General features: G+C 39.8%; 2 protein-coding genes across 3 annotated transcripts in view; one reads left to right on the forward strand and one right to left on the reverse strand.

Annotated features, from left to right (window-relative positions):
• LOC109530417 (DNA topoisomerase I, mitochondrial) overlaps positions 1 to 4944 on the reverse strand; it is a 27040-nt gene extending 22096 nt beyond the window's left edge. Inside the window, exons 1-4 of one of the 2 annotated variants that reach the window (XM_019894108.1) lie at positions 4613 to 4944; positions 4408 to 4539; positions 606 to 657; positions 285 to 331 (exon numbers count right to left, since the gene is read on the reverse strand). In XM_019894108.1, coding sequence (XP_019749667.1) covers positions 285 to 331; positions 606 to 657; positions 4408 to 4526 — 218 coding nt within the window. In that variant the 5' untranslated portion in view covers positions 4527 to 4539; positions 4613 to 4944. Of the gene's footprint in view, positions 1 to 284; positions 332 to 605; positions 658 to 2273; positions 2406 to 2478; positions 2810 to 4407; positions 4540 to 4612 lie in introns of those variants that run through there. The other variant, XM_019894107.1, reaches the window with a different exon arrangement.
• A 1518-nt stretch (positions 4945 to 6462) lies between these two features.
• Positions 6463 to 13634, forward strand: mlycd (malonyl-CoA decarboxylase). Its single transcript, XM_019894267.1, has 5 exons — positions 6463 to 7071; positions 8974 to 9086; positions 9273 to 9429; positions 9803 to 9955; positions 12065 to 13634. The coding sequence occupies exons 1-5, from the start codon at positions 6526 to 6528 to the stop codon at positions 12608 to 12610; spliced, it is 1515 nt and encodes a 504-aa protein (XP_019749826.1). The 5' UTR covers positions 6463 to 6525; the 3' UTR covers positions 12611 to 13634.
• Positions 13635 to 13842: the final 208 nt, after the last annotated feature.

A 13842-nucleotide genomic window follows, 5' to 3' on the forward strand; every position in this document is an offset into this window, starting at 1 on the left:
TCCCCCCCCCCCCCCCCCCCCCCCCCCCCCCAGTCAACACCCTGCGGAGTATCCAGCTATTCATACCATGCAATCTAATTTGTTACTTTGCTGAAAAGACACAGATAGATTCAGCACAGGGTAGATTTTTTTTCTGCGAGAAAATTAGACTTTTTCTGTAAAATGCGAATGAATTTATTAAACAGGATTGAGAAAATTTGATTTTAGGGGCAATCATTTAAGGGTGACTTGTCACATATTATTTGGGGCTGAAAGAAACACTGGAATTAACATTTGATCTCTACCTGGAATTGCTAGGTGAGTCCAGCTTCTCAGTCTTTGGTGTTTTCACCTGCAGTGAGAGACAGATCAAAGCTCAGCAAAATGGTGAAACACACTAACTGTCCAGGACCTCCTTGAGATGGGACGCATGCTAATCTGGGCATTTTGCTCAAGGGCAACTCAGCCATGAATAGAATGGGACAGGGCGCTATTTTTTTCAGCATATTCTGAATTTTGCAGGCGCTTACATGGCTTTGAGCAACCGGAATATTGTTAGTTTGGGGTTTGAAAGGATTAGTGCCTGCGTGTAAACATAGTCACAGTCGAAAACGAGTGTGATTTACCTTCTTGTCCTTTCCATTAGGAGTTGTCTCTGTAGATTTTGTTGGCTCTGCACTTCAGGTCAAAAAGAAAAAAGAAGAGAAAATGCAAGCTTTGTGTGCAGTGTATAAAATACAAGCATGGACCTGAATAGATGGATTAAAAACTCGCTTTAACTTGACTTATTGGCCCGTTTTATCTGTCTGTCTTCTTTTATAAAAGGAGCCAAAGCAGTTGTAAGGCTCGTGTCTTGACCCGGTCGGTATTCGAATCAGACAATGTAGTAAAATGCCACCAATTAGGGAAGCAGTGTTCCAAAAGTTCCCATTCAGATCTTTCATGTTTCCTCTCTGTCTAACCTTTACACACTTGAGAAGCAAGACACCGGGTTGAAATTATGACCCAGTGCCGTCACTGTATTCTTATGAGAGAATTTTTTTTTTTTTGAAAGGGCCGCATATATGAACATATTGACAAAAATCAGTTCTATATCACTGAAGAAAGCAAAGCAATCATAAATAAGCAATTCTGTCAGGGTGTGATATGGGGGTGGGGGGTGGCGGGGGGGGGGGAATGCTAGCTGGTTGCAATGGGTAAAAGCAGGTGTCTATTAAATGCTAAAATATTATATGAGTGACGTCATGCATGTGACCATGACGTCTCTGATCAACTGGTGAAAGGAGACTTCTAATCACACCATTTTCATTTATAACTGCTTCAAGCAAGAATGTCATCCTCTTAAAATTATGGGTCCATGTAATGTTTTTCATTTTTTCAGAAAAAAAAAGAAAAACTGAACCACATTCTGATCAGCTTTTATGCATTAATAATTTCATTTCAGGCATAGAACTGAATGATCTGTTTCACTAAGGACATAGCAGAAGGTGGCCAGCATCCTGAAGAGATGTTTAAGGCAAAAAAAAAAGACAAAACACATGTCAAATATGACTTGGGTGGAAAAAAATACTTTGGGTTCTTTCTTTTTTTTTTTATTTTTTTTAATGTTTCTACTATTGTTTGTTCTACTAATGTTTTATTTCATGTGTTCTATAAAGTGCTTAGTTACAGCTGCAGCTGTTGCGAAAGCGTTACGGAAATGAACTTGAGATGGGTTACTACGGTATGTGCTGCTGTCAATTACAAAAAATACTGCCAGGTAATGCCTTGTTCACTTGCATTTGTTTGCTCACAAATACAAGAAAATACAGAAAATGCATCGGATATCAAGGTAAATCCGAATTAAAATGGAGCACTGTGACTGTACGATGGATTGTACTGTGGCTATAGAGTAGAGCAAGCAAACACTGTCAGCTAACTTTGGATATATTTTGGAGTTCTATTGAATGAGAAACGGTGTTCAATTCCTTTTACTCTTAGCACATATCAGATGTGTCCTTCATTTGCATAATATGCACTCAGGCGGCATGTGTGTATTGCGCATTTGCCTCACTTTTAATTGTTCTAGGTTTGAATCTCTTTTAAAACGTTGCAGTGTTTTTGATCCATGTCCAGTTTATCATTATTAGTAGTTGTAGTAGTAGTCGAAGGAGGAGGAGTGGTCGTTGTATTTTCGTTAAACATTGTGATAATGATGTTGGATGACTGCACAGGTTAATGCAGTTATCATAAAAGAATTGTCAAATGTCACGGGGGACTTCACTGTACATATTTGTGGTAAATACTCAACTCACGTGCTATGAATAGTGTCACCTTCGGCTCCAGCAAGCTCATTGTCGTTTAGCCTCTTGTTCAATTGAGAGACTTTGTGCTTGGCCTTCCGGCTTTCTGCCACGTCCTTCTCTCGCCCCATTTCTCACAAGTTCCTTCGACAAACAGATAACATGATAAGTGAATTAACAGGTCAAGAAAACTCCACGAATTACGTCATTTTTTTACCGTTCAGTCGCACGAGGATAAGCACGTCTTCAATGTTAGCCAATTAACACAAACTAGTCAATTCCATCCAGCTGCAGGTTACCTACAGACTGTAGGCTACAGTACTTAATAAAATGATGGGGTGTCACGTACAAAATTATTGTATACACCCGATGGTGCGAAAGAAACGTCCAGCGTTTTTCTACACACTTGAAAATACAAGATATAAGCTAAAATGTACACAAACTTTTCACGTTGGTTGAATCACGAAAGCGAGGAATTAATGCTGCATTCAAGGACAGTAGGAAATCGAAAATTTTAGACCTTTAAAAAAAAAATCTTTATTATCGCAGAAAACAAGTACAGGACAATATACTATGTTCATTAAATTAACACGTTTGAAACATGAAATAACAGTATACTAGTGCACAACATAGAAAACCAACAAGAACAACAATGCCAGGTGTTTCATATACATTCCAATGAATTGAAAGTTTTACAAGTATTTCAAATTTTCTGGGAAATTTCTGACCTCCAACCAGGAAAAGTGCACCGATCGTCACACAAACTGTGAAATTCAAAAGTCGCAAAATTGAAGAAAAAAATATGTACCCCATTTTAATCGAGATGATTCAATCTGAAGTGCCTCGACAATGACGATCCCAAACTGAAACACACCGTGTAAAGCAAAATATAAATTACAATATTATAAATATCTATCAATGTATCTTTATTGATATTATATTAATTTCGTTATTCGACATAACGTCATGCAACACTACGCGATTTGTACTGACTGCTTGAAGATATTCCGATTATTAAAGGCACGAAGTTATTGGGTGAAAAGTATGAAATGTTTATGAAATAAAAATGCATCAGATATCAAGGTAAATTCATATTAAAATGGTGCACGGTGACCATACGGTGGTATACTGACACTGTCAACCACCACATCACAGTAGAGCAGGCAAAAACTGTCACTGTCAATTTGAACATATTATATAGATTAAACAAATTATGAAAGTAGGTTTGTTGGAAGTCAAAATGCGTTTTGAGGGAATGTAGCAATCAATTGTTTGCATTCGCCTGGAACGCTTTTACCTCGCAACTGGTACAGTCCAAGCGGGATCTTTCTTTGTCCCATGGCCAGCATCCTGAAGAGATGTTTAAGGCAAAAAAAAAAATACAAAACACATGTCAAATATGACTTGGGTGGAAAAAAATACTTTGGGTTCTTTCTTTTTTTTTTTATTTTTTTTAATGTTTCTACTATTGTTTGTTCTACTAATGTTTTATTTCATGTGTTCTATAAAGTGCTTAGTTACAGCTGCAGCTGTTGCGAAAGCGTTACGGAAATGAACTTGAGATGGGTTACTACGGTATGTGCTGCTGTCAATTACAAAAAATACTGCCAGGTAATGCCTTGTTCACTTGCATTTGTTTGCTCACAAATACAAGAAAATACAGAAAATGCATCGGATATCAAGGTAAATCCGAATTAAAATGGAGCACTGTGACTGTACGATGGATTGTACTGTGGCTATAGAGTAGAGCAAGCAAACACTGTCAGCTAACTTTGGATATATTTTGGAGTTCTATTGAATGAGAAACGGTGTTCAATTCCTTTTACTCTTAGCACATATCAGATGTGTCCTTCATTTGCATAATATGCACTCAGGCGGCATGTGTGTATTGCGCATTTGCCTCACTTTTAATTGTTCTAGGTTTGAATCTCTTTTAAAACGTTGCAGTGTTTTTGATCCATGTCCAGTTTATCATTATTAGTAGTTGTAGTAGTAGTCGAAGGAGGAGGAGTGGTCGTTGTATTTTCGTTAAACATTGTGATAATGATGTTGGATGACTGCACAGGTTAATGCAGTTATCATAAAAGAATTGTCAAATGTCACGGGGGACTTCACTGTACATATTTGTGGTAAATACTCAACTCACGTGCTATGAATAGTGTCACCTTCGGCTCCAGCAAGCTCATTGTCGTTTAGCCTCTTGTTCAATTGAGAGACTTTGTGCTTGGCCTTCCGGCTTTCTGCCACGTCCTTCTCTCGCCCCATTTCTCACAAGTTCCTTCGACAAACAGATAACATGATAAGTGAATTAACAGGTCAAGAAAACTCCACGAATTACGTCATTTTTTTACCGTTCAGTCGCACGAGGATAAGCACGTCTTCAATGTTAGCCAATTAACACAAACTAGTCAATTCCATCCAGCTGCAGGTTACCTACAGACTGTAGGCTACAGTACTTAATAAAATGATGGGGTGTCACGTACAAAATTATTGTATACACCCGATGGTGCGAAAGAAACGTCCAGCGTTTTTCTACACACTTGAAAATACAAGATATAAGCTAAAATGTACACAAACTTTTCACGTTGGTTGAATCACGAAAGCGAGGAATTAATGCTGCATTCAAGGACAGTAGGAAATCGAAAATTTTAGACCTTTAAAAAAAAAATCTTTATTATCGCAGAAAACAAGTACAGGACAATATACTATGTTCATTAAATTAACACGTTTGAAACATGAAATAACAGTATACTAGTGCACAACATAGAAAACCAACAAGAACAACAATGCCAGGTGTTTCATATACATTCCAATGAATTGAAAGTTTTACAAGTATTTCAAATTTTCTGGGAAATTTCTGACCTCCAACCAGGAAAAGTGCACCGATCGTCACACAAACTGTGAAATTCAAAAGTCGCAAAATTGAAGAAAAAAATATGTACCCCATTTTAATCGAGATGATTCAATCTGAAGTGCCTCGACAATGACGATCCCAAACTGAAACACACCGTGTAAAGCAAAATATAAATTACAATATTATAAATATCTATCAATGTATCTTTATTGATATTATATTAATTTCGTTATTCGACATAACGTCATGCAACACTACGCGATTTGTACTGACTGCTTGAAGATATTCCGATTATTAAAGGCACGAAGTTATTGGGTGAAAAGTATGAAATGTTTATGAAATAAAAATGCATCAGATATCAAGGTAAATTCATATTAAAATGGTGCACGGTGACCATACGGTGGTATACTGACACTGTCAACCACCACATCACAGTAGAGCAGGCAAAAACTGTCACTGTCAATTTGAACATATTATATAGATTAAACAAATTATGAAAGTAGGTTTGTTGGAAGTCAAAATGCGTTTTGAGGGAATGTAGCAATCAATTGTTTGCATTCGCCTGGAACGCTTTTACCTCGCAACTGGTACAGTCCAAGCGGGATCTTTCTTTGTCCCACTGTTATGCAATGCAGCATTAGTGTCATGAAATCTCAAGTGAATTGTGATTGGCTCGGGGATTGGATCGCCAGATTGGACACAGGTCAACAATTTACCTTTGTTTACAAGAAACTATAGCATTTGTTAGCATACTTAATGCTAAGTTTCGAGAGTTGAGGTTTATGTGAATAAAACACATTGATTTTGTTCATTTTGGTAGGCTGATGGCAATTTGCATAAATTAATAAAAATACTGAAGTTACACCATTTCCTTGTTCTAATGGAGGAACAGCTGTGAGTATCTTGTGAGGTATGGAAATATTAAAAGGCAATAGTAATGCCAGAATGTATTGGGAGGAAAGAAGTATTAGTCCGAAATATAACTTGAAAATTGAAAACTAGTGCATCTGCAATCAGAATTGTTTGAGAAGAGCTTTTTATTATTATTACTATTATATATTTTTAAAGAAATATTTTTAGACATATTGGTGGATATGTATACAGTACCGAAGGCTTACAACGAATTAAACCCATTGCCATTTTTGGATCATATTGTTTGGTGCTTCCAACCAATCAATCAATCAGTAGGGCCAGCATGGAGGAAATCTATGACCACAATACCACGGGATCCTAATTAAAGTTTATAAATTTTCATCGATACGCAAATAATGATTCCATTTCAAGGGAGTCCCATTCATCGAAAAGACTGACGTCACAATGAAGTGTACTGTCATTTTAAGAAACCCGGAAATAGTTACTTTTACGTGATCAATGTTTGTGTCTCCAAACGAGCTCTGATCCCACCCAGCAATGCTACCCCAACCTCTTATGTGTGCTTTTCGTGGCACACTGAAGAGTTGGCGACACCGGGCTGTCCTAAAAGCTGCTTTTGGGGCGTTAGACTTCGGCAACTGCCGTTGGTTGTCTTCGCCAACAAGCGGAGCCGTTTCTGGTATGGAGGAAATTTTGGCGAGAGTCGTGTCACCTTTACCCACATACGAAACAAGAGAGAAATCTCCCCCTCCTCCAGAAGCCAACAGCTTGGAGTTCATGCATTTCTACAGAAGTCTCGACAAGGGAGATAAACTGGATTTCCTGGCGAGGCTGTCGCGTGACTTTGGAGTGGACCATAAAAGCGTTTCGGAGTTCGCTGGGAAGCTTCTGCACACCCAACTCAGGGACTTGGCGACCATTTTGCAGGTTGAGGATAGACTTCGATACAGCTTGACCCCCCGCTATAAACAGTTACTTAACCACATAAGCAGGGTGGAAGGGGGAGTGAAGTTTCTGGTGGACCTTAGAGCCGACGTGCTTGACATCATCTCATCAAAAAGTAGCGAGAGCCCGGACTTGAGGGTAAACCATGTTCTGTTTGTTGACATTTTCTACGGGTGCTCGCATGAGTCAAGACATACCCATCATATGTTGTTGAAGTGTGAGTTGGGAGGGTATAGTGAAGTGTTAATTGATTTAAATACAGTATCCGAGTGTATCTTGACACACCAATATAGATAACATTTGGGTGGGGGGCATTTAACCCACACAGACGTCATTGACCAAACCATAGCCCACTCGCGTGTTTCACATTTCAAAGCGCATTGCCACAATGCCCTTTACCCCACTTCCAGTTTGCTGTCCTCATAGAGGCTTTCACTAGTAAGCATGCCCAAATATTTTGCTAGATCGAAGTCTGCTCTAACCCCAGCCACTATTTTTTTTCTCATAACATAATGAGTCTGGACTCTATGGGTTCATTACAAACCTACAACACAAAACACTGCATTTACTGGAAATGCATGGATATAATTGGTTTATTCCAGTCAAAAGTCATCTAGTGAAACGCTAAATTAGTTTAAAGGCATGCATGCCCAATTTGGTCAAAGTCAAACTCGATAATACAAAGTGATTACCTACCTACGTTAAAGTAAATTATGGTCTCGATCATAATTTGTAGAGTACATTGCAGCCTGATTTGGGTTTAAATTTCACAAACTCTCCGTGTTTACATGTCAAAATGTATTACTCAAGATAACAGTAGTCATTCGCAATCAAGCAATGACACTTTGTGAACCTTAATATTTAATTTATATTTCTACATCTGTATGCTTACTTTGTCTCTTGCTTGTAGGGCAATAACATGGGATTTCCTCTCATCTCTAGCATCACTTATTTGGTACATGTATTGGTTTATGTCATTCACTTATCTAGTGTTCACAGCCTTACATTAGATACAAGACTTCTGGCCATTTAAATACTATATTTTAGAAAACAAGTTAGATTAATATAATCCCAATAATAATCTTGTGTGTGTGTGTGTGTGTGTGTGTGTGTGTGTGTGTGTGTGTGTGAGAGAGAGAGAGAGAGAGAGAGAGATTGTGTGTGTAACTTACATAAGGTCAGTGCTACCTACAATATCCACACTTTTATTATACTGCTAATGGCTTTGCTGTCTGTGGTCTTTGTAAATTTTAAAAGGAGGGAGAGAGGGGGGAAAATGCCATTTTAGAGTAATCTCACAACAAGAATTGACATTCTAACTAAATTTGCAGGCGTCTGATCAACTATATTAGTGACGTCAATGAGTGGTGTGGGTTACATTAGTGTCAAGCTGGCTATTTTTGCCCCGTACTAACACGATCCTGCAGTGGATCTGTGGCACCCATCTTACTGGGGTAAAGGTATCAGCATACTGATGTGGTCATTTGGATTCTTTTAAGATTACTGAGGTGACCTTTGCTCTAATGCTCCCAATGTTACTGTGACACACAGCACGACTGAAGGTGTGCAGAGCTTGCTAATGATATTATTAAACCAGTAGCCATCCAATGGATCTGTTTACATTCCACTGAGTGAGTGCCTGAGTGTGGGTTCATGAACACATCAGTTTGTGTGTCTGCAAGATATTTGCTATAACTGTCTGACCTTTTAAGGGCATCCGCCCTACGCTAAAATGGTAAGTTGCTGATTGAAGATGATTCTGAGTAAACATTACAAGCTCAAAAACATCATTACTCATAATGTGGGAAAACTCAAACAGCATACAGACATCAAGGGACCACACAGCTCTCAATGGGTCCAAGGATGTAACCAGAATTCAGTAACTCTGCTCAGTCACAATACCATATGTGGGGATTCTTTCATTAAAATGGATGATTTTGGTTGCCCTGTAGCTTGTCAACGTGTAAATTATGAGGAGATTACTCCAGTTTTCTGGTTTCAAGTATGAAATTCTTCATGACTCACTATCCTCTCTCTTAGGACCTGAATGGAACTCTGAAGAGCTTGCTGTCCGAATGGTTCTCTGTAGGTCTGCTCCGACTAGAGCGGATCACCTGGCAGTCACCCTGTGAGATCCTCCAAAAGATCAGCCAGTAAGGCACCAAATGTTCATTCATTCATTCATTTTCCGAACCGCTTGATCCTCACCAGGGTCGCGGAGGCACCAAATGTGATTCTTCAAAATGTTATTTTCCCACTCTTTTATAAACAAATGTTTCAACCTGAATCAAGCAGAATAGCTTGGAAAATGAAAAATGTAATTACAAATCCTCTGTCAGGTATGAAGCGGTGCACCCTGTTAGGAACTGGGCTGATCTAAAACGCAGAGTGGGGCCATACCGTCGTTGCTATGCCTTCACCCATGCTGCCATGCCCGGGGAGCCTCTGGTCGTGCTGCATGTTGCCCTCACAGAAGAAATCTCAGATAACATACAGGTTAGAAGGGACTGTTTAGGAGAATGTCTCTCAATTTTCCACAAAATAAAAGCTAGTGGGAATTTCTCATTGTTGTTCCTCCTGAATATCAATCACTGAGTCACTGTGCTCTACAAGCACAACTATTTGGCTTACATTTGAGTAACTCCAGCAGTGTTGACTTGAGAAAATAGCCACCATGTCAGCAAGCTCACATATTTTGCTGTTTGCATGAATGTTGTCTGCTTACAGTTAATTTATATTTATAAAATGAATGAAAATAAAACAAACATCAAAAAGGCTCAGATTGTGAGGTCTTAGCTTGCCAAATTATTTTTCTAAATCATCTTTGTGACATGGAGAATTTTAATGCAAACTGTGGTCCCTCTCTTAGAGTATTGTTCGGGAAATTTCCATCCTTGACCTGGAAGAAGATGTAAACAAGGTGAATGCAGCGGTCTTCTACTCCATTTCATCCACCCAAACTGGTCTACAAGGTGTTGAGCTGGGAAATTATCTCATCAAGAGGGTGGTCCGGGAACTGCAGGTGGGTACACTGTGGATAATTGTACCGGTAGTTGTTTAGTTAATGTTACAGAAGCTGTGAGTCAATGCTCTGTCCAAACTATCCATCTGCAGTTCTAAATTTAGCATTCATCACTTTATAGTTAATTTATCTTCAATTTTGAACATATAAAACACTAATTTTAAAGCGCACACTTAGACCTTCTTAGTGATCAATATGACACATTTTGTTTTTGTTTGGTGAATGGTAAAAAACAACTCATTCACTACCGATGACAGGCATCTACCATATGCCAATAGCATCAAAGTGAATGAGTTCAGAGCTTTGTAGTTGTTTTCTGTCAATCAAATCAATGCATTTTGTGAAAGTGAGATGAAAGAATCAATTTGCTCTGACACAGTTTTCTTCCGGACATGAGTAAGGTTTTTGTAACGATAAGCACTTGTACTGCAGTCCTTTCATGCTCGGCCTCCTCTCCTCCCTGCTCATGACTTTTGTATGCACCGCTGGAACAACACAGAACTGTCACCAGAGCCTAGCCTTAAGGGGGGCACATGAAATGCGTGGCGGGGGGGACAGTTATTATTAATACCCTACCAACAGCACTTAATTTACCAGTAATTACCACATAGTCGCTGCATTGAAATCCCATCAGTCTTTCTCAAAAAGCTTAGAAGAGCATTTCATGTCAGCCCACTCTTGCTCGAAATGGTTGAAACGTTGACTGGAACATCAGAAGCCACTACGCAGATGGGGAAAATGCATCTTTGTCGTGCGCCCTCATAAAATCTGTTTCCCCAGCTTTGCAATGCACTTTAGTTTTTAGTTCAAGCAGATTGCTGCATTTTATCTATTGACATTCTCATTTATGCTGCATTTTATCTATTGACAGTATCATTTATAGGGATCAATAAGTGGCGGTGAGGTGGTTAACTTCTTAGCACGTCAACCTCACAGTGCGCAGGCGCAGGGGTCGATTCTGGCTCCGGCCTTCCTGTTTGGAGTTTGCATGTCTCTCCCCGTCCGTGCCTGCATGAGTTTTCTCACCAGCAAGCTTTACCTTCAGTAAAGGTGAAGAGAGAATTCTTGCACTCATACAGGGAACTAAAAATTACGATGGGGAAGATGACAGAGGAAAAGAAAAGGTCACTCCTGATTTAAAATAACGAGAGGATGAGGGAGGAGGTTACACTAATCTTTGCAGACTGAATTCTGTAGTAGAGCAGCAGTTCTCAACTACCGGGCCACCTACTGGTAGCCGGTCCATGCACACAGCAGCCGGTCCATGCACACAGCAACTGAACAAAAACATGTTATTGATCATTCATTAAAATTAAAGAATTTTGGGTGTCTTTGTCTCTCATTACTGCAACATGGGTCTGGCTCATTGAATAGAAACAATCACAGGGCTCCCACTTATTGTATTTTTAATCATTTCTTTTTCTTTTTTTCATGTGTTCATATGCCAGTCCGTCAAAATATTGCTGGTCCAGGGTGCAAAAAAGCTGCTACAGAACACAGTTCCAGGACGACATCTTTTCCCAAATAACCATTTGCTCAAGTTCCTTTTTTCCACTGATTCCCTGCCTCAAATACAGTATCCGTATTATATACACGTCTTAGCATTATTTCTTAGGGCATCACACACTTGAAAAGAAATAGATGTTGAAGTGAAGAAAGAACCTGACATAACTGGGGAGCGTGCAACCGGCTGACTGTTGATATAAAGGAAGGAAAACACTGAGGAGCTGTCCAACAAAACAACAAAAAGTTAACTCTCTGGGGCATTTCTGTCACTTGCTATTTCATCTGTAACTTTTAGCACTTCTCCCACATCAAACTCACTTATCAGCCGATATAAATGGGGATGAGTGTAAGAAATTGTCCAAGTGACCTTTGAGGTAACAACTGAACAGGGATGAGGGGGAAGAAGGAGAAAATGTCATCTCCATCAGCCGAATCATGACATAGAAATCAAGACATACACAAAAAAAAAAAAAAAAATCAAGTTTTGCCACCCAAGTTGGCATTCTCTGAGGTGGATTTGTGGCACGGCACATTAAAATCATGATACATAGCATCCCCCCTAAAATTGTTCCTATTTAATGCATAATCCCTTTCTCTTTCTAGAGTGAGTTTCCCCACCTGGCCCAGTTTTCCAGCCTCTCCCCAATCCCAGGCTTCTCCTTGTGGCTCCAAGGCATCCTCAGCCAATACCGGAAAGAGGGCCGTGGCTTGGACCTCTTATCTGAGCAAGAGTGGCAGGAAGTGGAGCAAGTCACTGACTTAACCCCAGGCACCAATGCCATAGATGCCCTCCGCAAGTTAATAGCCACAAGCGAATGGATGCGTTCGGAGCGTCTCTCTCGTTTCCTGGAGCCTGTCCTGATGCGACTCTGTGCCTGGTATCTCTACGGGGAGAAGAGGCGAGGTTATGCACTGAACCCAGTGGCCAACTTCCACCTTCAAAATGGCGCTACCATGTGGCGGCTTAACTGGCATGCTGACACGAGCCCAAAGGGTGTGACAAACTCCTGCAGCATTATGGTGAACTATCGTTACTTCTTGAATGAGACATCAAAGAACAGTGCACTTTACCTGCAGAACAAAGTCATCACGGCATCGGGTCAAGTTCTCGGATTGGTGTCGCAGTTTCAGAAGAACAGTAAACTCTGAAAAAGAAACTATTTGCAATTGTCCATATGACGGCATACGTAGTGTGTACAGTTCAAGCAACACCCACACGATAAAACAATCTTGTTTGGTTGAGGGACAGCTTGGTGAGCATCCCATCTGTTATTTGAAGTACATTCATAAGTTTGTTTTTTTTTTTTGCATCTGGTTGGCTTACTTGATGATGAGAGCCTGCAGCTAATGAAGGGTCCTACATCTTTATACATTTTATCAGCATGCACATTATGGTGAAGTAGGAGCAATGTAGCTGTGCAGCTACTGGAATAAATGATCCTTACACTTAGTCGCATTGTCTCTTAGAGAACAATAGGGGAGCGCATTGGTTTTCTTTTTTTAAGCCTACAAACACCTGCCTTTATGCTTCACATACTTGGTCACATTTTAATTCAAACGGGAACTATTCTCGAGAACCCAGACAAAAGAGGCTTTATCATTTTCCATTTCATGGATCGCCTCAGATGTTAGTGGTGCTAAATGTCATGGCAACATCTCTGGCTTTTATGATCTGGTCACTGTCAAACAAAAAAAATGTCTGTAATTAATGTAATAAAAGTAATCTGTCCACATAATTAATGATTGACAGTACAGTATGTCAGACCATGACCATGAACATTTAGCAGGGCTTTCATTACATTTCCCATGTATTGCGACCTTCTTAATTCGCCAATTTCTCTCCTGAAGCCTTAGGAAGGATCGACTCGATGTATTTCCCCCCTTTTTCCTTCAATAATTTTGCTGACACACAGCTCCTGCTCCCCATGAGAGCCATTGATGATGTTCTAACATTTCTGCAGGTGCCAAGGAGGGCTCATAACAGCCCACACCCCATTGTTGTGAAATAATACATCACAGCAAGTTGACTGTGAAATTACATTTTATGTCTCCAAGGAGCCCAACTTTAGTCCCATTTTTTCTTTCCATGCTTTCCCTCCTCGCTTTTCTCTCAGAGTGCTGCTCTCTGTCCTGAAACTAATGGAGTGAGAAATAAAATTAAAGTAAATGGTTAGATTGATGGTGTTCAGTTGCGAGGAATTTGGGAGGAGAATAAAGAACCATAAAAAGGACCGTTGGTTAAAGAATGCCCTTGAGAGACCTGTTTGCCTCTGCAAACACCCGTGCTGCTCCTTGTACATGTGGAGGGGATGCAAAGGAGGCTGTCACACCATTTTAAGATTGAGGGGGATGAACTGCAGGGTTAGCATGGAAAAAGCAGA

The sequence above is a fragment of the Hippocampus comes genome, unplaced genomic scaffold, assembly GCF_001891065.2.
Source record: "Hippocampus comes isolate QL1 unplaced genomic scaffold, H_comes_QL1_v1.1 scaffold104, whole genome shotgun sequence".
In the NCBI taxonomy this organism is placed as follows: Eukaryota; Metazoa; Chordata; class Actinopteri; order Syngnathiformes; family Syngnathidae; genus Hippocampus; species Hippocampus comes.